Source organism: Ailuropoda melanoleuca, chromosome 8 (assembly GCF_002007445.2).
Source record: "Ailuropoda melanoleuca isolate Jingjing chromosome 8, ASM200744v2, whole genome shotgun sequence".
In the NCBI taxonomy this organism is placed as follows: Eukaryota; Metazoa; Chordata; class Mammalia; order Carnivora; family Ursidae; genus Ailuropoda; species Ailuropoda melanoleuca.
In genome coordinates this window covers 70,051,604-70,075,434 of record NC_048225.1, presented here as the reverse complement: position 1 = coordinate 70,075,434, position 23,831 = coordinate 70,051,604, and the positions used below count along the sequence as shown (strand labels likewise).

The 23,831-nt window shown below is 40.9% G+C and overlaps 1 protein-coding gene across 1 annotated transcript in view; it reads left to right on the top strand.

Annotated features, from left to right (window-relative positions):
• The window catches only part of WDR64 (WD repeat domain 64), a 119,570-nt gene extending 96,818 nt beyond the window's left edge, over positions 1-22,752 (top strand). The window contains exons 22-28 of the mRNA XM_034666663.1: positions 6,050-6,108; positions 9,370-9,479; positions 12,361-12,549; positions 14,276-14,381; positions 17,064-17,144; positions 17,951-18,064; positions 22,051-22,752. Of these exons, the coding sequence (XP_034522554.1) occupies positions 6,050-6,108; positions 9,370-9,479; positions 12,361-12,549; positions 14,276-14,381; positions 17,064-17,144; positions 17,951-18,064; positions 22,051-22,134 (743 nt within the window). The 3' untranslated portion in view covers positions 22,135-22,752. The remainder of the gene's footprint in view (positions 1-6,049; positions 6,109-9,369; positions 9,480-12,360; positions 12,550-14,275; positions 14,382-17,063; positions 17,145-17,950; positions 18,065-22,050) is intronic.
• The last annotated feature ends 1,079 nt before the right edge of the window (positions 22,753-23,831 follow it).

Below are 23,831 nucleotides of genomic sequence, written 5' to 3'. Positions count from 1 at the left end.
ATTATACCGATATCCGTATTCTTGACCTCTTTTATATCTCCATCTCCATAGTTTCTATCATCGTTTCTGTTTATAGCCAACTAGAAGGAAAATCTAAGGTCAAGCAAATTGTATTCCTTTTTAAAAATATTTACCTGCATAGTTTTGCACTAACTTTACCTACTATAGGGTAAGTTTTTTCTAGCAAAATACATAGAACTAAAATTTGAAATTATCTACAGAATTCTCAGACCACGCCTCTATTAGTGTTACTAATAGGGAATACTTCCCTATCATGTAACCCTTCTATGCCTTGAGATTTGTGTTTTTTGTTGTGATCTAGAAAACTAGAGTGGGGTAGGCCATTCTAAAAGGCTGGTAAGGTATCTCCTTGTAGTTTTAACTTGCATATCTCTAATGACATACAACGTGGAGTATCTTTTCATATACTTTTTTTGCCATCTGTGTATTTTTTTGGTGAGGGATCTGCGTAGATCTTTTGCCTATTTTTAAATAAGGTTGTTTATCTTCTTATTGTTGACTTTTAAGAGTTCTTGGTGTATTTGGGATAAAAGTCCTTTATCAGATATGCCTTTCACAAATATTTCCCCCCCATCTGTGGCTTGTCTTTCTGTTCTCTTGACAGTGTCTTTTGCAGAGCAGAACTTTTCAATTTTTTAAACATTTATTTATTTATTTGAGAGACAGAGAAAGAACATGAGGGCTCTTTGAGGGCATTCACTGTATGATTTCTATTATTTCAGATTTGTTAAGGTGTCATTTATGGTCCAGAATGTGGTCTGTCTTGGTGAGCATGGGGTGGTGGGGGGGACAAAGAGAAAGAGAGAGATTCTCCAGCAGACTCCCCACTGAGCAAGGAGACTGATTCGGGGTTTGATCCCAGGAACTGAGATCATGACCTGAGCCAAAATCAAGAGTTGGACGCTTAACTGATGGAACCACCCAAGTGGCCCTGGAAGTTTTCAATTTTAATGAAGTTCAGCTGATCAATGGTTTTGTTCGTGGATTGTGACTTTGGTGTTCTATCTAAATAGTCATTGCCCAACCTAAGGACATTTAGATTTTCTCCTAGTTTTATAGTTATACATGTTACCCTTAGAGTTGATTTGAGCTGGTTTGTTTATTTTTGTGTGTGTTTGTATGGGAAAGGTGTAAGGTTTGTATCTAAATTGAGACTTTTTATCATGAGTTGGTGTTGAATTTTTGTCAACTGCTTTTTCTGTATCTATTGATGTGATCATGTGATTTTTCCTCTTTAGCCTGTTGATGTGATGGATTACATTAGTTGATTTTTAAGTGTTGGCCATGGCATATAATTCTTTTTTTAGAGAGAGAGCGTGCAAAAAGGGGTGGGGGAGAAGGGGCAGAGGGAGAGAGAGAATCCCAAGCAGGCTCCATGCTCAGTGTGAAGCCCAACTCAGAGCTCGATCCCAGGATCTTGACCTGAGCTGAAATCAAGAGTCAGTCGCTTAACTAACTGAGCCACCCAGGTGCCCCTATGGTGTATAATTCTTTTAATAACTTTTGGATTCAATTTGCTAATATTTTATTGGGGGCTTTACATCTATGTTCGTAAGAGCTATTGGTTCATAGTTTTCTTATAATATCTATGTCTGGTTTTGGTATTAGGGGTGCTGGCCTCACTGAATAAGTTAAGAAGTATTTCCTTTCACTTCTATATTCTGGAAGATTGTGTAGAGAATTGGTAAGATTTCTTCCTTAAGCATGTGCTGTATTCACCATTAAACCCATTTTAACCTAGTGGTTTCTGCTTGGGAAGATTATTAATTACTTTAATTTCTTTAATAATATAAGGTCTATTCAGATTGTCTGTTTCTTCTTGTGTGAGTTTTGGCAGATTGTGTCTTTCAAGCAATTGGTCCATTTCATTTGGGTTATTAAATTTGTGGGCATAGAATTCATAGCATTCCTTTATTATCCTCTAAATTCCCCTGAGATTTTTTTTTTCTTAGTTAACCTGGCTAGAAGTTGATCACCTTTATTGATCTTTTTAAAGAACCTGCTGTTGGGGGCACCTGGGTGGCTCAGTCAGTTAAGCATCTCCGTTCGGCTCGGGTCATGATCCCGGGATCCTGCCCTTCCCCCTGCTTGTGCTCTCTCGCACGTTCTCTCTCTCTCTCTGTCAAATAAATAAATAAAATATTGGGGAAAAAAACAGCTTTTGGTTTCATTGATTTTCTCTATTGGGTTCCTCTTTTCAGTTTCATTGATTTCTGCTCTGATTTTTATTATTTCTCTCCTTCTGCTTACTTTGGATTAATTTGCTCTTTTTCACCTAGTCCTCAGGTGGAAGCTTAGATTCTCGATCTTTCTTTCTCTCTAACACGTGCATATACATTGCCCTGTAAACACTGCTTCCGCTGCTTCCCTCAAATTCTGACGTCATGTTTTCTTTTTTTTTAGATTTTTTTTTCATTTATTTGAGAGACAGCCAGCGAGAGGGGGAACACAGCAGGGGAGTGGGAGAGGAAGAAGCAGGCTCACAGTGGAAGAGCCTGATGTGGGGCTCGATCCCAGAACGCCGGGATCACGCCCTGAGCCGAAGGCAGACGCTTAACGACTGCACTACCCAGGCACCCCCTGATGTCATATTTTCATTTTTATTTAGTTCAAAATATTTAAAGATTTCTCTTGAGATTTTTTTTCTATGATCTATTATTTAGAAGTGTGTGGTTTCATTGCTACTTATTCTGGGATTTTCCAGCTGTCTTTTTCTTATTGATTTCCAATTTATTCTGTTGTAGTCTGAGGGCATTTCACTGTATGATTTCTATTATTTCAGATTTTTTAAGGTGTCATTTGTGGTCCAGAATGTGGTTTGTCTTGGTGACTGTTCCATGAGACCTTGAGATTAATATGTGCTGGACGCAGCAGCCTATAGAGATCAATTACATCTAGTTGACTGATGGTGTTTTTGAGTTCAGCTATGTCCTTACTGATTTTCTGCTTGCTGGATCTGTCCATTTCTCATAGAAGGGTGCTAAAGTTTCCAACTATAAAAGTGCATTATCGATTTCTCCTTGCAGTTCTGTTGGTTTTCACCCCACATATCTTGACACTGTATGTTAGGCACGTACTTGTTAAGGGTTGTGGTCTTCTTGGAGAATTTATTGTTATATAATGCCCCTAATCATCCCTGATAATATCTCTTTTTTTAATGTTTTTTTATTATATTATGTTAGTCACCATACAGTACATCCCCGGTTTCCGATGTAAAGTTCGATGATTCATTCGCTGCGTATAACACCCAGTGCACCATGCAATACGTGCCCTCCTTACTACCCTGATAATATCTCTTACTCCGAAGTCTTCTCTGTTTGAAACACAGCTGCTCTTGCTTTCTGTTGATTAGCGTTAACATGGTAAATCTTTCTCTGTCCCTTTACTTTTAATCTCTATGTGTCCTTACATATGAAGTGGATTTCTTGTAGGCAACATATAATTGGGTATAGTTTTTTAATCCATTCTGATAATCTCAGTCTAAGTGGTTTACTTGGACTATTGACATCTAAAGTGATTATTGATATAGTTGAATTAATATCTATCATATTTCTTACTATCTTCTATTTGTTTCCCTTGTTTTTTCTTCTTGGTTTTGTCTTTCACTCTCTTTCTGCCTTTTGTGGTTTTAAGTGAACATTTTATATCATTTCACTTTCTCTTAGCATATCTTTTCTTAGCATATCAATTATACATCTTTTTAAATTGTTTTGAGTGATTTCCCTAGAGTTTGAAATACATATTTACAACTAATTCGTGTTCACTTTCAAACAACACCACACCACCTCACTGGCTGTACAAGTACCTTATAATAACAAAGTATTCCTAATTTCTCCCTCCTGCCCCTTGTGTCATAGCTGTTATTCATTTCATGTATCTATAAGTTACAATCGTCAAATATATTGTTGCTGTTACTGCTTTAAATAAACTGCTGTTGGTTTTTACTTTATCTTCACTTTTTCCTTCTATTATGCTCTCTTCTCTTTGTATAAATCTGAATTTCTTGCCTATATCATTTTCCTTCTCTTTTAAGAACCTCTTTTAGGGACGCCTGGGTGGCTCAGTCAGTTAAACCTCTGCCTTCAGCCCAGGTCATGATCCCAGGGTCCTGGGATCGAGCCCCACATTGGGCTCCTTGCTCAGAGGGGAGCCTGCTTCTCCCTCTGCCTGCTGTTCCCCCTGCTCGTGCTCTCTCTCTCTTTCTGGCAAGTAAATAAATGAAATCTTTTAAAAAAGAACTTCTTTTAGTATTTTTTTATAAGATTTTATTTATTTATTTGAGAGAGAGAGCATGCACATGCAGAGGGAGAGGGAGAAGCAGGCTCTCCACTGAACAGGGAGCCTGATGTGGGGCTCGATCCCAGGACCCTGGGATCACGACCTGAGCCAAAGACAGAGGCTTAATCAATGGGCCACCCAGGCTCCCCAAGAACTTCTTTTAATATTTCTTGCAAGGCAGGTCTACTAGCAACAAATTCTCTCGAGTTCTGTTTATCTGGGAAAGTCTGTATTTCTCCTTCATTTTTAAAGGACAACTTCACGAGGTACAGAATTCTACGTTGATGATTTTTCTCTCAACACTTAAATATTTCATTCCAATGTCTTCTTGCTTGCATGGTTTCTGAGAAGTTAAGTGTAATTCTTATATTGTTCCTTTATAAATAAGGTGTTTTTTCCTTCTGGTTTCTTGCAAGACTTTGTTTCTTTCTGCGGTTTGAATATGCCTCTATGTAGTCCCTGCTGCTTTTTGAAATCTAGTTTTGCAATGATGGTTTGGACTGTAGAACGATCATCTGTGTAAGCGTTTGGACTGTAGAATGATCATCTGTGTAATGGTTTGGACTGTAGAACGATCATCTGTGTGAGGGTTTGGACTGTAGAACGATCGTCTGTGTGAGGGTTTGCTGTAGAACGATCGTCTGTGTGAGGGTTTGGACCGTAGAACGATCGTCTGTGTGAGGGTTTGGACCGTAGAACGATCGTCTGTGTGAGGGTTTGGACCGTAGAACGATCGTCTGTGTGAGGGTTTGGACCGTAGAACGATCGTCTGTGTGAGGGTTTGGACCGTAGAACGATCGTCTGTGTGAGGGTTTGGACCGTAGAACGATCGTCTGTGTGAGGGTTTGGACCGTAGAACGATCGTCTGTGTGAGGGTTTGGACCGTAGAACGATCGTCTGTGTGAGGGTTTGGACCGTAGAACGATCGTCTGTGTGAGGGTTTGGACCGTAGAACGATCGTCTGTGTGAGGGTTTGGACCGTAGAACGATCGTCTGTGTGAGGGTTTGGACCGTAGAACGATCGTCTGTGTGAGGGTTTGGACCGTAGAACGATCGTCTGTGTGAGGGTTTGGACCGTAGAACGATCGTCTGTGTGAGGGTTTGGACCGTAGAACGATCGTCTGTGTGAGGGTTTGGACCGTAGAACGATCGTCTGTGTGAGGGTTTGGACCGTAGAACGATCGTCTGTGTGAGGGTTTGGACCGTAGAACGATCGTCTGTGTGAGGGTTTGGACCGTAGAACGATCGTCTGTGTGAGGGTTTGGACCGTAGAACGATCGTCTGTGTGAGGGTTTGGACCGTAGAACGATCGTCTGTGTGAGGGTTTGGACCGTAGAACGATCGTCTGTGTGAGGGTTTGGACCGTAGAACGATCGTCTGTGTGAGGGTTTGGACCGTTAGAACGATCGTCTGTGTGAGGGTTTGGACTGTAGAATGATCATCTGTGTAAGGGTTTGGACTCCATTTGGGAGTGGAGTGTTCATCTCTGTTTCATCTACCTGGACATCTAGAAGAACTTTGAGTATCCTTAGCAACAATAAGTCATAATGAGGTTGCCATGTATACTCAACAAAACAGAATTCCTACGTATAAAAATTGATATAAATTTTTTCTTTCATTTCTGGTTTTGCAGTTTCTATCCTATTTAGTGTTATAAATGCCTAAGTCAAATTAATTTGTCAGTCTGGGTTATATCTGCTTAGATAACATGATAGCTAACTAAAAATTCCAATGCTTACATTTTATGCAGAAGGACATGTTATCCTTTGCAGTATTAGTTCCTTCCTGGACCCACCTCATGAAGAAAAGGTAAGAACTTTAGTTTTAGTTTAATTCATGAACCAGCACATACTAATTGACCTTTTCTCTGTGCAAGATACCACAAATGGTAGAACAAGACAAGACTCCCTACTCTTGAGTCATGTATAAGACTACTGAGTCTTAAGAGTACTCTTATCTTGATGGGCGCTGAGAAATGTATAGAATTGTTAAATCATTGCACACCTAAAACTAATATAACATTGTATGTTAATTATCCTTGAAATAAAAAAAGAAACAAGAAACAAGCTACATGCCAAATAACAATGGTTTACTGGTGAAAAGAGGATGAATGAGTGAGTGAGTGAGCCAGCCATGGGCCACTTTATATTGTCTTCATGTTTTCACTTATTAGAGAGAATCTATTGTAGAAACCCAGAGCTTAAAAGAGTTCACACATCATCAGCTCCTCCCTAGTCAGTCTGTATAGCTTATATATCTTCACAGAAGGAGATTCCATGACTTTACCTTACAAGTCTAATCTAGTGTGCAGCCGGTATAAATAAGTCACGGGGACGAAAAGTACAGCATGGGGAATATAGTCAACAACACTGTTACCACTTTGTATGGAGATGGACGGTAGCCGTGTTCATTGGGCGAGCACTGCGTACCGTCTAGAACTGTCCAAGCAGTAGGCTGTAGGCTGTGCACGTGCAAGTAACATGACACTGTACGTCAACTGTAGTTCAATTAAAAAGAAACTCTTCCTCACATCTAGTCTAAATCCTCCTTGTAATTCAAGCATATTTTATGCTCTTTTTAGTGTTAATGCAACGTAAATGTCACCAATCTTATTTATAACCATTTAAATATGCATTTTTTGTGTGAATGTGGATATACGAATATATATTGTAAAGACTCAACGCTAATTAAAGGTTGCAGCAAGGGAGCACTATTTTACCCTCGGCTTATTTCCCTTTAAGTTCATATTTCAAATGCAAAAAGCAAGCAAATAACAGTTTTTTTGCTTTCGGATTGTAGGTAGTAACATACGGTTACATAGATTAGGACTGGATTCCTTGCAGAGTGTCGCAGAATGGTTACTGTTTCAAACATTATTTCATTTGATCCATAGAATTTTCTTTTTGTTTCCAAGAACCAATTAGAGTTTTATAATGTTCAGACGTTTAGCTTTAGTATGATCATCTCCGCTTTGCTGAGGGGCAACCAGAGACTGGCTTGCCCAGGAGCACATAGACAGGTAGTGACTCAACTGGGGCTTCTTGTCCTCAAATCCAAATTCTTTCCATATACAACCCTCACTACTATCAAACAGAAAACAACATTCAAACTCACGAAGCACAAAGTTTCACTCATCAACAGCTACAAATGGCTTACAATCAAGCAGGTTGTGAGAGGGACAAAAACAAATAACATTTATCTGTTTTCTCTGAATCATGGTGATTATCGTATTGTGTTATTAACTTTAAGACATAAAAATATGACCCAAAGCCTACAGTTTTGTAAATGGACTTTCCATAAACTGGAAAACAAGACCTTTACATTTAGAGAGAGTCTTAAAAATAAAGTTATAAAATAATACTGAATTAGACTTAAAGCATTTTTACAAATTTAAAAGCAGACTTTAATGACTTATTTGAAATTCTCCATATTCAATCTCATTTCAACCTTTTCTGTATTTGGACAATGTGTTTGTCCACTTTGTCCATGGCTGCCTGTGTACAAATATACAGCAGAATCTGGTTATAAGATACCTCACTATTACACAGACTAATATATACCATGAATTAAACCAGGTTCAGGTATAGATTACAACTACAACCAAAACCTAATAGGTCAGTGTATACATCAGATGTTAATCTGGTTCTCTCGCAATATTGCTGTGAAAAAGGTGCTCCATATAATAGAGATATTCTAGGAGATAGGATAGCCAAAACCTGTCCATAGAAAGAAAATCATCCATATGATAATATACACGTCTCTACAGAAGAAAGAAAGTCTTAGAGCAATGTTTTTCTAAATATAGGTGTAACCCACTTGTAGGTTATAAAATCAATTGAATGGGTGGTGACCATATTTTCCTTTAAAAAAAGGGAACGGAGTGGAATGAAATGCAATAGAGTAGACTAGACGACGCATCAAGTTAGGTTAAGTGTCTTTGCGTGAAGGGTACCGAAACTTGTTCAGGATGCACGTGCAGGTGTTTATCTGTTTACTGACTCATGAAGTAAAATGTGTTTCTTACTATAGATACGGCACATAGTAGAGAAACACTTGCCTTGGAGAATCCCATCCCAAGACAGAGAAAGAACCCTTGGATGACAAGATATTCTTGACTAGCTATGAGACAATAAGAAGTGGGAGAATACAGATTTTGCCCTGGTTTTCTAAGAACAGCTTGAGGGAATGTAGTCAGAAGGCCAAGAAATTAGGAGGAATTGTGTCTGACCTTTAGAGTCTAAATGAATAGGAGACTCCTAGGAGGACTCCCAATCTGCCAGAATTCTAGCCACACCAATGCCCTAGGTAGATGGCCCGGGAAGAAGTCGTCTTGATCTGGGTTCATCAGAGATAGAGAGGGAACATGCTTGAAGGGGACGTTGCTACAGAGCCAGCTGCCCAGCCGACACCTCTGGTTCACACAGCTCAGGCCTGTTTAAGGGCTCCACACCTGAGAATAAGACACATCGTGAAGGACCGTAGCAACCAAGCCTCCTGATGTCTCTGAAAGAGGATGAGCCAGGCCCATCCCTTCCGTCTACTCCTTATCATATATAACCCTGCTGCCATCCCTGCCACCACCAAAAAAAACCCCCAAAAACAAAAACAAAAACAAAAAACAAAATAGCCAGGGCTATCTCTGGATAAAATTTGAAAATGGGAAAGTTTTGCCAGCCTCCCCTTTGGTCTACACCTTTCATCTCTGCTTCCTCCTGTTCCTGATTCCACTCTGCCTTGGCCTCCTACAGCCCTTCTCCTAAGGCTTTTCCTTCATCGAATCGTCTTGTGACCCTCAACTAAATGAGTTGTTAATCCTCACTCAAAGGAGAAATTGCTAAGACATAAGCTCTTTCCTCTCTCAGGGGTATGTGCACATTAGCAAACACCGAAACACGGAGTCTGGGTCTCTGAGCAAAGAAGAGCTCCCAGGGAGAGGGGCTGCCTCTTGCACAGATGTCCACCCCATTCACTCATAAGCTTGGCTCGTTAATGGTTAATGGTTTTGCTCGAGATTGGATTTTGAGCAGCACATACTTGTTCCACTGGAAACGCTTTATTGTTGCTCTCTAGAAACTGAAGCAGCTGCTTGCCTGGCGTGCTCATTCTTTAGAAGTTACTCAAGTAATCTATGTAGAGGACAAGCAAATGGTGCTTACTGCCTCCATCGATGGCTCTGTAAGGTATGGACCTCCATATTGTGAATTTGGGGTTTCGAGCATGAGAAGTAAAAATCTTAAGCTAAAGTGTAAGTAACTAGACTCTTGATCAGATCATTAAAATAAATAAATACATACACAGACAAGAGGTAGCCCGCACAAAGGGCTTTGAAAAGACGGCCGCTGGTCTGGAATTCTTTTCCATGCCCAAGGAGATGAGATGTCCTGTTCCTGTACATTAGAAATATAACAACTACTTTACTAAAAGTGGTGTGTGTGTGTGTGTGTGTGTGTGTGTGTGTGGATTCATTTCAAAGAATTAAGCAAGATGATTATCCAAGAAAGGTAGACCCCCCCCTGGTAAGGCCACAGGAGACACGGGATCAAAAGTCACAAAGAAAGTAACAGCAAAGTGCAGCCTAATGCTGAGAAAAGTGAAAGCGAGCTAATGTTTTCATCGACAATGTGACGATTTTGCAGAGTCTACTCGTTTGTAATCGCCTGGATGATGCTAAGGATTTGTACACAAGATGCTGAATACACACACAGAGAAAGGAAATGTCATGACATTTCTGGAGACAAATTGCTACATATTAAAATGTCTCAAAATCATGGTAATGAATTATCCTCCTGGGTGAATAAAGTCAGGAGCGATTGGGAGAGAGAGACTTCAAAGGGTATTGGAAAGTTTAAACATAATGAAGGCAAAGAGGAAGGAATATTTTACATTGTATAGAAGACCCTGTGTGACCCTGAGGCTGATTTGAATCTTCACCTTGAAAGAAACAGCCACCAAAGGAGTTTAAGTGAAGGACTAACATAATCTGATGTACATTCAAAAAAAAAAATAACATGTAGGGAATGGACTTCAGAGCAGCAAGGTGGGAGCAAAGAGAACAGTTGAGGTCTGTGCTGGGTGCAGTGGGCAGGACTAGGGTAGTGGCAACAGGCTGGAGGGAAATCGTCTGGCTCCGGGAACTATCTAGGAGGTAAAATCCAGGAGACAGAAACTTTAACTGAAAGGGGAGGTAAGCAATAGATGCAAGGATACCTCCTGACCTCTACAACTCAGGGAATGTCGGTACCATTCATGAAGAGAGGAGGCACTAAAAGAGGAAAGTACTTTGAGTGTGGAAGGGTGAATGTCCACTTTTAGAAACGTTGAGTTAGAGGTGAGTCTGCGGGGATAAGGTCGCAACTGGGGTCAAATAGAGCTTTTCTTCTGCCAGAAAGGGAATCTATTGTTTTATTCATAGGAAAAATAAAGGACATGACATTTCATTATTAGAGATGTTTTTCATGACTCTGTCCCTTGGGTCTCTCTGTTCCAGCTTATTTTCAGCTACCTGTGAGCAGACGTGCTAATTGGGGATGGTAGCTTGCTCACACACACACACACACACCCCACATGTCACATGTGCACGCACGTCTGTTGTTATAAACAGTCCCTGCTCAGACTGGTCACCCTCGGCACAGAGAAATTACTTTCATGACTCCTTCAAGTGAAGATCTCCCTAGATACGCAGTTCAGAAAAAGTAGCTCTAGGAATAGCTATCTCAGAGACAGTTCTTTTTCTAACTAAGCTCTGTCCTTTTGTGAGCACCGGCTGCCACTTCCTAACAGAGGAGGCAAGTTTAACACGCAAAATCTTTCTTGTCAAAAAGATGCTGATTTTGTAATAGGAAGAACGGTAATAAAGGCTTAGCTCTTGGACAGAGGACAGGAGGGGTGAAGATCCCTTTCTGCGGCCCGGGAAGTCAGGCTGAGAGGTGGGATCAGTCATCTGGGAGAATCCCACCTGCAGCAGGAAATGCCACACAACAAAGCCGAGCAGAAGCTGCTTCCGTCCTGGCCGAGAACACAGTGGGTTTAGAGTTGTCCTGACGGTCGTCCTTACCCTCTAACTTCCATGCTGGGAGGGCTGGTCCATTTCACTTTGGGAAGGCCACAGCGTTGATGCAGTGTTGGGGAGTTCAAATATGTAAGGGATAGAGAGTGTTTATGTTACATTCTTAGGATGCTGTCAGATGTGGGGAGTGCTGGCTGGATACCTCTGCTCTGCCTTCTCGTCAACGTCTGCCCCCTTGACCTGGGAAACCACTAGGACTTCGTGGAATTAACTCTTAGCTCATTTAGCTGGTCCTCCTCATGGGTCAGGATGACTGCTTCCATCATTGGCTACTCTGAGGTTGAAATCAAGACATAATAAAAGATCTTCCACATTCTTTTATCCGTCCTTGAGACCGAGGGCACATAGTCCTGCTAACGACATTCTGTAGTACTTTAAAGCAAGTGGGCTACTTAGAGGGACCTCATGCTCTGAACCGATGGGGAGACAGTGCACACAGAGAAAGAGCCACTTCTTTTGCCATCTTATTTCAGAACGCAGCCATAAAAAATGGTTGTAGATGTTTCCATCTACAAAAAAAATCGTAGAGGTGTTTTCGTAATAGTAGGACTTACGGACGGAGGTAATAGGAAAAGCAACCATAGGAAACCCCCTCCCGCAAGTTCTACTGATGCCGATATGGAGGTAGACAGCTGAGCTGCAGCCCGTTCAAAGGCCTAACTCCGCTAAGATGCTGTCTGCCAACATGGGTTCTGATCACCTTAAATGCGCAGGGTTATTCTGGAAAATATCTGTTCCTTGTTTTCTGGCTTTAATGAATGGGTATCATAAGGACAGATTCAAGTTCACACTTCCCAAAACTGTTGTAGATTAGAATCCTAACTGATAAAAATGCTTATGCTCTGATTAGTTTCATGTATCTAATAGGAAGAGTCCTAGAATCAAGCTTCAGATCCCTAATGGCCCAGGGAAAATCCATATAAATGATCTAATAAAGAGAATAACTTCTACTGAATTCCAGTCACTTTCTTCTCCCTATCTTCGTCTCTCCTCAGGCTTTGGCATGCCTTCAGTGGTCAGTACTGTGGATATTTTGGACAGCGAAGAATGCTTGAAATATCACAAAGAAGTGATTTCATTTTGCCATGTGATGTGAATGAATATCCTGTACAAATAAAAGAAGAAAACAAGTTCACGGAGAAGCAGCAAAAATATGAATATCCTCTGGTATTTGACCGGCAAAAGTAAGACCATTGGTTTTGTTTTGGTTTTTTTGTTTATTTCAGTTTGTTTGGTTTTTTTAGATGAGCAGACAAGAATTAAACTCTTATGATACTGTGACACTGTGCTAGACGTGGAGAATTCAAAGGTGAACAGTCCAGGGCTTTTCAATAATGTCACAGTCCAGTGGAGGGGAAATATGTAAACAAAAAGCTACAGTTCAGTAGAATAGTACTTCTAAGAAAATTTAATTCTTGAGATAATCACACAGAAGTAAATGGGATGTAACAAAGAGGCAATTTTGGTCTCCTTTGTTTAGTTGAATCCTATTTAAGTAAAAGCACTAAATAATGAAACACTCTGATACATCATCAAGTTTTTCAAGACTTGGGAGTCCAATGAGCAAGTAAGGAGGACATGGTAGGAAATAGAGCAAGAAAAGTTTATAGAGGCTAGATCACAATGGTTGTTATGGGGCAACATAAGGATTTTAAACTTTACAGAAATCATATTTGCAGAATACACAAGAGAAAAAACAGGTCTGAAGAAAAGGACAGTGAGTTTGGTTTGGGACGGGTTTAAGCCTAGATGCTTGTGAGACATCCAAGTGGAGATGCATCTTGAGCATTGAGATAAGCCCATCTGGAGGCTGAAAAGAAAACCACAAGCAAGTATGATGGCAGTCAAGGCAGGAGAGGGTTGTTAAGTAAAGGGTAACGAGGACACATTCGTAGAACGTGCCAGTGAAGTCACATAGGACGCTAGAAGTGTAAACATTGAATTTGGCATTGTTTCAGCTGATGACCCAGGAGGGGGTAATTTCAATGAAAATCACAGGGTGGTGCTTGAGAAATAAATGGGAAACATGAGGTGACTTTGTAAGGAAGCCAGATAGCTCTAAGGTTGAGTAAGAGTTTGATTCATGGGTTTGCTTGTGTCTCAGGGACACTTGAGCATCGCTTAAAGGCTTAGAGGAGGAGGACAGTTCCCCAGGAGGGAGTAGAGTGTTGGCAGAAGGTGTTTCGTGCTTGTGTAATGTTCAGTCCTGGTTTTGATGTGATTGGATCTTTGTCATAATGGAAGAGATCAGTGCTCACTTGAGCTCAACATCAGCAAAATATGGTGGTTAACCTCAGGGAACCAGACCTACCTGGACTGGCAACATGGAGCCGACCAGCACTGGGGGAACTGACTAGATGAGCGCAAAGTGGGAGGAATCAGAGGGGACTGTCTAAAATAAAGTCCTTTAGGGAAATCCCAAGTGGGTCAAAGCTGGAAAGACTCAGTGCCATCATCTAGTCCAAAAGCTGGTAGAATAAGTAGGAATTGAACTAAGAGTCATAAGCCACACAGAATTTGGATTAAAACAGAAGCAATTTGAGAAAAATCAACAAGGATTCCAGGAGACTGGCATCCACCTATTTTAGTACTCAAAACAGTATATTCTAATTTGATAATATGCATCACTAACTCTGTGAGTTCCTTGAGGATGAAGACCATGTTTTGTACATCTTTACATACCCGGTTCTTAGCTTAATGCTTTGCGCACAGTAGGCACTCAAAAGGTATTCGAGTGAACAAATAGAGATGACTGGGAAGTGCCGGGGTAGCATCATTAGGACCTGAGCCATGGGAGCCAGAGAATCGGGGACCCAGAGAAAGAAGGACGTAATGGACACTTGTTTAGTAGGCAGAGAATAAAAGATGTGGGTATGTGCTGAACAGTTTTCCTTGTATCTTTTTATGCAGATGGAAAAAAATGAGCTCAATGTCTTTGCTTTTCAAACGTACACCTCCCAAGGCCTTTGAAGTGGACCATGACTTTAAGTTTTTCAAGTCTCTTTCTTCTCCCAAGGTAGCTTAAAACAAATGAACAACAGCAAACCCAAACGAACAAAAGAAAGCACTTTGCTTTTGGTCTCCTGACTTTCGATCTCTCCGGTGTACTAGTTTTCTACTGCTTTTGTTACATATGATTACCTGCTTGGTGGTTTAAACAATACGAATTAATCATCTCACAGTTCTGTACGTAGAAAGTCCGACCTGGGTCTTGCTGGGCTAAAATTCAGGTGTTGCCCCAGCTCTGTTCTTTTTCTGGAGGCTCCAGGGGAGAATATCAAAGCTTTACTTTGTGGCCCTCCTCCTTCGTCTTCAAAGCCAGAAATATGGCTTCTCTCTGATGGTTTTCCTGGGGTCACAGGTCTCTGACCCGGTGGGAAATGTCGTCTGCTTTTAAGGATGGCTGTGACTAGGCTGGACCACCTGGATAACGCTTCTCAAGGTTCCTGACCTTAATCACATCTGCAAAGTCCCTTTTGTCAAGTGAGGCCATGTAGTCACAGGCTGGGGATGGGGGAAATAGGGTGTGGACGTCTCTGGTTGCCACCACATGCCTGTCATAGATTGACACACGCCCGTGCAGAATTAGGAGAGAAGGGGGTCCTGCGATCCATTCTATGTCTAATATTCCTAAGACTGCATGTGGCACGAGTTGATTTCTTCAAGATCTTCCACACGGTAAACCAAACTGAACGTTTCTAAACAGGTCTCCCGTTCTTAACCTACTGTCGCCCCATCTTCTGCAATCAGGCTAGTTGTTGTTGCCTGCCAGTTTCTCTCTCCTGCCCCCACAGTTCGCCTGAGCTGCCCTTGCCACATCGATGCCCTTCTCTGTCTGTCAAGTGTATCCTACCTTTGTATTTGACAAAGGATTAGTATCTAGAAGACAAAAGAACTAAAAAATTGACAAGAAAAAAAAGTCCAATGTTAAAAATGGTTAAATACTTGAATAGATACATCACAAAAGGAATAAAAAAGCCTTTGCCAGTAGCACAGGGTGGGGTGTTCCATTCATTAGTAACCGTGGAAATTCACATCAATAACATAGGATTTTACGCTCAGCAGACTGGCAGATATCAAGGGCCAGTGTGCATTTGGCACAATCAGAACACGAATCTGGTGGTGGAAGTTGTGTAAATTTGTAAAGCACTTTGGAAAACAATTGAATATGAACCAGTGAAGTTGAAAATAGGTACAGCCTCCTGGAGCTGTCCCCGGGGAGACTCTTAAACACGGGCGTAGGAAGCAGGTACACGTGGGCTCAGAGCAGTACCGACTTGCTCGTGAACAGTATAATCAGTGCGTAATTATAACCTATTTATAGGCCAGAGCACTGGGGAGCCGTGAGCATAAATGGACCAAAATAACACTCACCTGTGTAGATAATAGTTTGACACACACTACTGAGCGAAAAAGTTTTGCTTAAGAATATCTACGTAATTATTTCATTTATATAAAAGTCAAAAAAGAGACAAAACTAAATAAAATATTGTTTGGGCCAAAATCATATAAGGTAAAACTATATAAACAAAAGCAAGAGAATCAGAAGTACAAAATTCAGGACAGTTGTGACATTTAAGGGCAGATGAAAAGGACTGAGAACCTCACAGTTGACGGTATTGTTTCCATATGTAAAACGGAGCGTGGGTCCGTGGGTGTGGATTATGTCATTGTTGTTTTACAGTATCAACTTCGTTTTTGCTAAATACTTAATACGTTCCAAATGAAATTATTTCCATAAGCCTTACCTTTCTGTCCAGATGGAACTCATCTGCTCCCAGAGGGCAGGGGGACAGGATGTGGAGTGTGACAGAATGAGGGTTAATCTTAGATAAATTATTTTATCTCTTTCCTCATTGGAAAGCCCCTCGAAGTGTTGTTGAGAGGATTAAGTGAGAAAAATGTATACCAGTGACATCACAGATACTCCATAAATGTCAATTCCACACCCCCGACAAGCCCAGTCTCTCCGGGTTCGTGCCTTACAGCACATTTACTTACCATCTTCCCCAGTGAATCGGATGTTTGTACACTTACCTTCACTTCCCACCCACCACTAAGTCCCAAGCTCCTTATGGCCAAAGACATATGCTTGGCACATAACAGAGGCTCAATTTTGTTGAACAGGATTGAAATAGCACAACCTAAAAATAAAGATTGGTATATACTTTTAATATTCTCTTCCAATTTGAAGATAAGAAATAATCTTTGAAAGTAATTTAACTGAAGCATTAAATACATTTTAGGAAATCTTTAGCAAAGTTTTAAAGCTCTTGAGACAATTAAGTGCCCCAAGAATCACCTTCTCCTTTGCACACCTTTGTCTTCTCAACTGTTGGTAAAATAGCGAAACTTTAATGCTAAAGTTGAGTTAAAACACCTTTTTCTTAGGAATCTCTGCTCTTTCCCAGAATCTTGTTTTGCCCATTCCTTTTCTTTCTCAATTGTATTAAATGTATTCATTCACTTCTTTTTGATACACCATTATCAGTAATAACAACACAGTGATACTAAATCTTACGTTTGAGTAGCCCCGTGCTACGGGGTATTTCATTTCATTCTCATAAATAGTCAAGAGGGGAAGTACTTGCCCAAGGTCATTCCGCTAATAAGCGTCAGAGTCAGGATTTGAACACGGGAATTTTGCCGCTGATGGAATGTGCCCTTTGCATTAAACATTCACTCCTGTGTTTTGCAGATTCGAAGACATGCCTTAGAAGGATTCCTGAAGGAAAACAGAGAGGCAGGGATTGTTTTTGGTTCTCTGCCTATATACAGGGTGAGCTGGAGGTCTCTAGCCCTAGGGTGGTTAGAAACCAGCAAGGTGTCTGACATCTCCTTCCTGACCCTGAGCTACCAAACAAGGTTGAAGAAAATCATGTCACCAAGCAACTGCGGCTTCTGTGGACATGCTGTGTCCGATCCCAAAGAAGTCCCTAGTTCTGGGTGTCTGTGGCCTTGATCCCTTGTCTCTGCCATTCCACATTAAACACCACAGGAAATTATTTCAGACTCCATCTTGGTTCTTCATCACCCACAGGATAAAATCCAAACACTTTCAGCCTGGCCTACAAACTTTTCATAATCTAGCCTCTGTCTGAACTGTCTGTTATCATTTTCTACCACTTTCCCCATGTACCTTACACCCCAGCTGTGCTGAATTACTTGCCATTCCTTAGGCACCATTGCTCTTCCCTCTTCTGTCACTTTGACTGTGCTGTCCTCCTGTCCAGAATTTCTTCCTCCTTACTCACCCTTCCTGTCTCCACTCCAGATAACCTGTTAAAGAACTAATTAAGCCAGGAGTAATAAATTGAAGATGAAATATTTCCACTTAATCTTAACTTACTATTTTTTAAAATGTTCTTTCCCCTTCCCGAGAACACATTCATCCGAACAGGAGCAAACATTTAAGCTACAGATGACGCTAAGGGAGAAGTGGCCAGAAGGGATAGGGGGCATCTGGGAAGGAGGGTGCATTTTAAAGCAGTCGGACCTTTTCGTTCCCTATTCCCTGCCTCTGAATTCACATTACAGGAGCAATTGCCTGAAGTCTGTCCTGCTAACTCTGCTTATGGCTTCTAGGTACCAAGCCCCACCAGCCTAAGATTCCTTCCACTCATCGGTTCAGAAATGCAAAGGGAATCTGTCGACAGCATTCCAGGGGAAAAGAAGGAAAGTCATGTTCAACACGAAGCAGTGAGTACTCAGAATTCCAGAGTGTACCCCCTTTCTGTGCAGATTGTTAACTATTGCTTTGTCCCCAGAGACATGCCGGGGCTCAAATTATCTTGGTTCATGCTCTTGTCGTGAATATTCCAGGATGCATGCATTTTAGCTCGGTGAGATGGAGATCATGAATTTACTGAATGGAGAGAAGAATCAAATAGGACCACTGAACCTGACAGCTGAAACTTATCCAGAGCTAATTTAAGACTTAGCTTCACTGCCTAGATTTAAAAGCTAGGCAATGTGACATAACGTCTCTGAGGGCTGTGTCCCTGCGGGATAGAGCCATGATAACAATAAGCTTCTGGCTCACCAGCCACGTCCGGATTGTTCACGTGTTCACAGGAGTAGCTAGCATACGATGCTTTAGAATTTACACAGCATTTTTATAAATGATTCTGTTCATTTTCACAACAATTACAAAGAAAAACTTGGGAAAACGTGGAGCCTAACCAGAGGGTAAGTGACTTGCCAAAGATCACGTAAGGATTAAGTGATAAGCTGAGATCAGCTCTTACTCTAAATTTTATGCTCATCCTATCAAACCGTACAGCCTAGAAAATTCAAATGCTGTTACTCTTCCACTGGCTCTAGGAAGCTGGTATGGGCCCAGCTTAACCTGTGGCCATTCATCCCGTCATTAAAATAGATCAAACCTTAAGGGGAAGATCTAACAGGTGGCACTTTGTGTAACCTGCATCCCACGAAGTCAGACTAAAAACAGAAAGGACCTGGTGCTTATTGCCTGCGCCTAACAATCACAGTGACCACCACACCAAAACCCCCTTTGTTTAATTAAATAAGAAATTCTTTATTTAATTATACAGAAATTATATCGACAACTTGACCATCATTCTGTCCTCACGCACATAATGAGAATATGAATGATTCCCATTCATCCTCAACTCCACTAAGAATTTTTGGCAAAGGAGGAGGTTTACTATAAAATAATGTAATTTATTTTTAATTGTGTTAAATAATGGATGAAACACAGTGGTATAAATAATCCAAAACTAATAGATAGTCAAATGAGTGTTTTGGGTTTTATAGTTCATACATTTTTTTTGCCTGTATTTGCATTCATATTTGTTTTGCCTCATCTGATTTTAAATATACTTTACATTCTCTAAATACAAACTAAGTGACAGAAAGAAGATAGCCACATGTGTCTTAAATGCCAGGGGGGAGACAAAAATGGAATTAAGAATCAGTCGTGGGCAATGTACATAGTGAACAATCTATCCTCGGATAATCAGAATTGATGGCACTGTGATAAGTTTTATCAAAGATCATGAAGTATAATAAATTATTTGTCCAAGCACAAAGGAATTTTTAATATATTGTTGTTTTAATAGATGCTTTATTTTCTCTTTATCACTCTGAAAGGTCATGAATCACACAGAAAGGGCAAAGGGAGTAGATATCTTCACTTGCTTTCAGAAAAGGGACCACAAAACCATAATTAAAAATTCTCCTTCTGGCTTAAAGAAGAAAAGAGTTAAGTGGAGTCAGAGATTAAAATGTTTCCAAAATAAAATTAGGTCATTTTCAGAAAATTGTGCACTTTGCAAAATAACAATTGTGTAGATTAAACTATCACTATGTGGATTGTCTGTAATTTTAGGACACAGCCCAAGTGGGAAAATAGTGGGTGAAGTCAAATCAACAAATACCCACTAAATGCCTATTTTCATAAAAAGCACTTCCAGGAACCTGGGCATAAATTTACCTCAGAAAGTTTGGTGTTCAAATTCCAATTTTGTGAAACAAACATGTACAGAATACCTTGAGATAGGCACCAAGAAGCCATTCATAGATCAAGGACCTCACAGGGTAGAGGAAAGTTCTCTGAGCAAATAGTCCAAAAACAGGTAACTTAATCTCTTTGACATTATTTTTAAATAATAGAAATGCTGATTCTAACTGTTAATGTCTTTAAGTGGTGTGTAAATCCCTGTAGAATTGAACAAGTTACAAAATATTAACCATAGTCCAGGAAAACATACATCAGAGCATAAGTTTATATAGTTGACCCTTGAACAACACAGGCTTAAACTGCGAGGATCCACGTACGTGCAGATTTTCTCGATAAATACAGTACAGTACTTTAGTATTTTTTCTCTTCCTGATGATTTTCCTGTAACATTGTCTTTTCTCTAGCTTGCTTCCTTGTGAGAACATGGCACGGGTACTAATAAACTCTCTGTGTTGCCGGCGAGGCTTTCTGTCAACAGCAGGCTGTTAGCAGTGAATTATGGGGGCGCCAGAAGTGACACATGGATTTCCTACTTACAGGGTGCTGCTCAAGGGTCAACTGTAGTTCCTTTTTGGTTTAAAGGTGGGAAGAGAGTGGGAGAATATGAGCTCTGTGACATGTTCCATTTACAACACCGTGGAAACATACCCAGGAACAGAGAAATGATTATGTGAAAGATGGTACACATGATAGCGTACTCTAGGTTTTCAAAGAATAACAGAAAAACTCTCACAATTTTACTTCAGGTGAAAGGGGATATAAACTATAACTGAGTGATATTGCTAGTGAAAATGGCTCCCATTTGTGTTTAAATTAGTGTACCAGGTACAAAACCGAACCTTGCACAGGTACTCTTCCAATCAATCTTCATTACATGGAGGTAGTTACAATTATCATCCCCATTTTATACTCAAGAACACGGAAGCACAGAACGAGTAACTTCAGATCCCCAGAGAAGTAAGTAACAGAGCTGGGATCCAAAACCAGCAGGTTGACTTCGGAGCCTAGACGCGTAAATCAGTGCAGTGTAATTCAGGGGTGGGTAAGCTGCTGGGCCTCCCCTGGTCACAGTAACTGGACGAGAGTCTGCAAATAACGAATAACGAAGGACTGTCCCTTCCCACCACTCTCCGTCCGTCCCCTCACCCTAGTTCATTTTTCTTCACAGCTGCTGTCCCTACCTGACATGACATTCTGGTAAAGCTCCTTTATTTGTAATGATTCGTTCCCACTGGAATGTAAGATCCTCGAAGGCAGGCACACAGACTTATTCTCTGCTGGAATTCATCATTTGAAGCAGACGGACACACAGGTCACACACACACGCCTACACACACACACACATCTGCTGAATGGAAGAATGAGCGAGACCAAAGGAGAGGGGAGGGTGCAGGAGGAAGTAAGGGAGAATGAGGACAGAAAATTGAAGAAAGAAGCACGAGTGCAGCTTAAGGAATTCCATCGGCTGGTGGGCAGACTGACATGGGGGCTGAGTTTCCCACCCTGTGTCTCAGAGGCACAGAGTGCTCAGGTCACCTGGAAGTGTTCAAGCCTCAGAGACCTTTAGGTGGTTGGATTTTGACCTCGGGGCTCATTCTGTCTTTTTCTTTACCTTGAACTCCCTGTATTTCCTCTCCCCCTTTTCATCTTTCTTTCTTCTTCCCCATAATAGGCCGTAAAATCAAATCAATGTGTAGTGTAAATATTAGCTGAATATTATGGACAAAATTTCTGAATTTTTAAACTAAAGGACTTTAACTTTTTATATGTATGTGTTCCAGAAATAACCAATTCAAAACTAATTTTCACTTCTCATTTGTGCGATCATCACTTGATTTTATTTTCCTGTAAGTAAATGGATTCTGATGATATTAGCATATAAGATCTCTATGCCTTACAACAACCTAGCAAACTTCTCTAATTTGCTTTGTTTTAACCAAACCTTTATAGACTGGGCAGTTGAGTCCCACTGTGGATAACCGCCCAGTCAAGTAGTTAGTCTAAAGCTTCTGCTTTTCCATCACACCTTCTGGAACTCCACATTTTTTTCCTGGAGGCACACGGGATAGTTAAGGAAATAATGGTACTTTCTTACAAGGAAGATTAAATCCTCTACAAAAATAGTGGCACAACTTGACTCTGAAGAACTGTATTTATCATATATCGTCAGTTACTAACTGACGTGCCCTTTATTTCACAGACATCATGGAGGAGAAGTCTGAAAAGACATTTAGTCCCACAAATAAATCTGGCTTCTTCCTTCTTCCCATCCATCTCCGAGTGAAGAGAAGAAAATCAGGAGTGGCTGCTGTCGCCTGAGTTGCACATAAAATGGCAAGATCTGAACGATACTCCAGTCTTTATTTCAGGATGGGAGTGAGGGTCCGCCAGGCACTGTCACCCGTGTCCGTATCCTCGGGCCATCCTGTCACTGGAGAAGTTTGCTCAAGAACCTCAGGGGGCCTCAGCTCTGAACAAGCAAGCTGCAAGCAGCCAGGTGTCCAATTTCTTTCATACATTGAAACCCACTTAACAAATAGGCAATGTTTCTTGCTTACCGCCAGCAAAACGACGCGTAGGGAAACAAAGAAAATCAATAGCATTATAGATCTAAAATAATACGGTTATCAATGATCAGCTTTTTGCCTCCCCGCCCCCTCCCTTGTTCACCTTAATTCATAACCAGAATTATTATCCAAATATATGCAGTAAGAGGCAAATTACTTGTGTCAGGCTATGTGTTTTACAAAGAAAATTATTAAAAAGAAAAGTGTGCCAAGCAAGCCTCTAGCTCTCTGTCTTCTTCATTTAGGAAGAAAATGTTCAGAGTTTCTTAGGTTAGAAGTTATTTACATTTCATCTAGAAACGACTCCAGATAACATGAATTTGAATGGTTATATGGACTTTCTGGGGTTCATCTTTTATTAATTCTTTTATTAATTGATTTCAGTGATTTGGCTAATTAGTTTCACCAATGGGTATTCATGTATTTTTACATTTTTTTTGTATTTTTGTATTTGTATGAAAGCATCTCAATTTGATCAACAATAAATGAGATTTTTCTTAAAGATTTTATTTATTTATTTGACAGACAGACAGCCAGCGAGAGAGGGAACACGAGCAGGGGGAGTGGGAGAGGAAGAAGCAGGCTCATAGTGGAAGAGCCTGATGTGGGGCTCGATCCCATAATGCCGGGATCACGCCCTGAGCCGAAGGCAGACGCTTAACCGCTGTGCCACCCAGGCGCCCCAATAAATGAGATTTTTTAAAAGATAGATTGATTTGAGAGAGAGTGAAAGAGTAAGCAAGTGGGGGGAGGGGCAGAGGGAGAGAATCTTCAAGCAGACTCCCTGCTGAGCTCCAAGCCAGGGGTGGGATTGATCTCAATACCCTGAGATTCTGACCTGAGCAAAACTGAAAGTCAGCCGCTGAACGAACTGAGCCACCAGGCACACCAATAAATGAGATTTAAATAAGTCAAAGGCATGAGCAAAGTATGAGAATTGAAGCCTGCAGCTTTGCTGACCCAAGCCTCTTCGGGAAATGTTTCAAAGCTCTGAGTAATGAAGGCATTCCCATGTCAAGGGTTATATGCACCCAAATCTCCAGACCACTTGGTAAGAAAAGAATGGTGGGGGGCGCCTGGGTGGCACAGCGGTTAAGCGTCTGCCTTCGGCTCAGGGCGTGATCCTGGCGTTATGGGATAGCCCCAAATCAGGCTCCTCCGCTATGAGCCTGCTTCTTCCTCTCCCACTCCCCCTGCTTGTGTTCCCTCTCTCGTTGTCTGTCTCTATCTCTGTCAAATAAATAAATAAAATCTTTAAAAAAAAAAAAGAAAAGAAAAGAATGGTGGTCTCTTAGTGTTTGATTCTGCCTTCCCATTCGGAAGGGTTCTATAATTCTTAAAATCCCAGCAACTTGGGAAAAATAAGGAAATTTTTGTTCACATAAACCTTATTTACACATGTCTTTTTATGTTT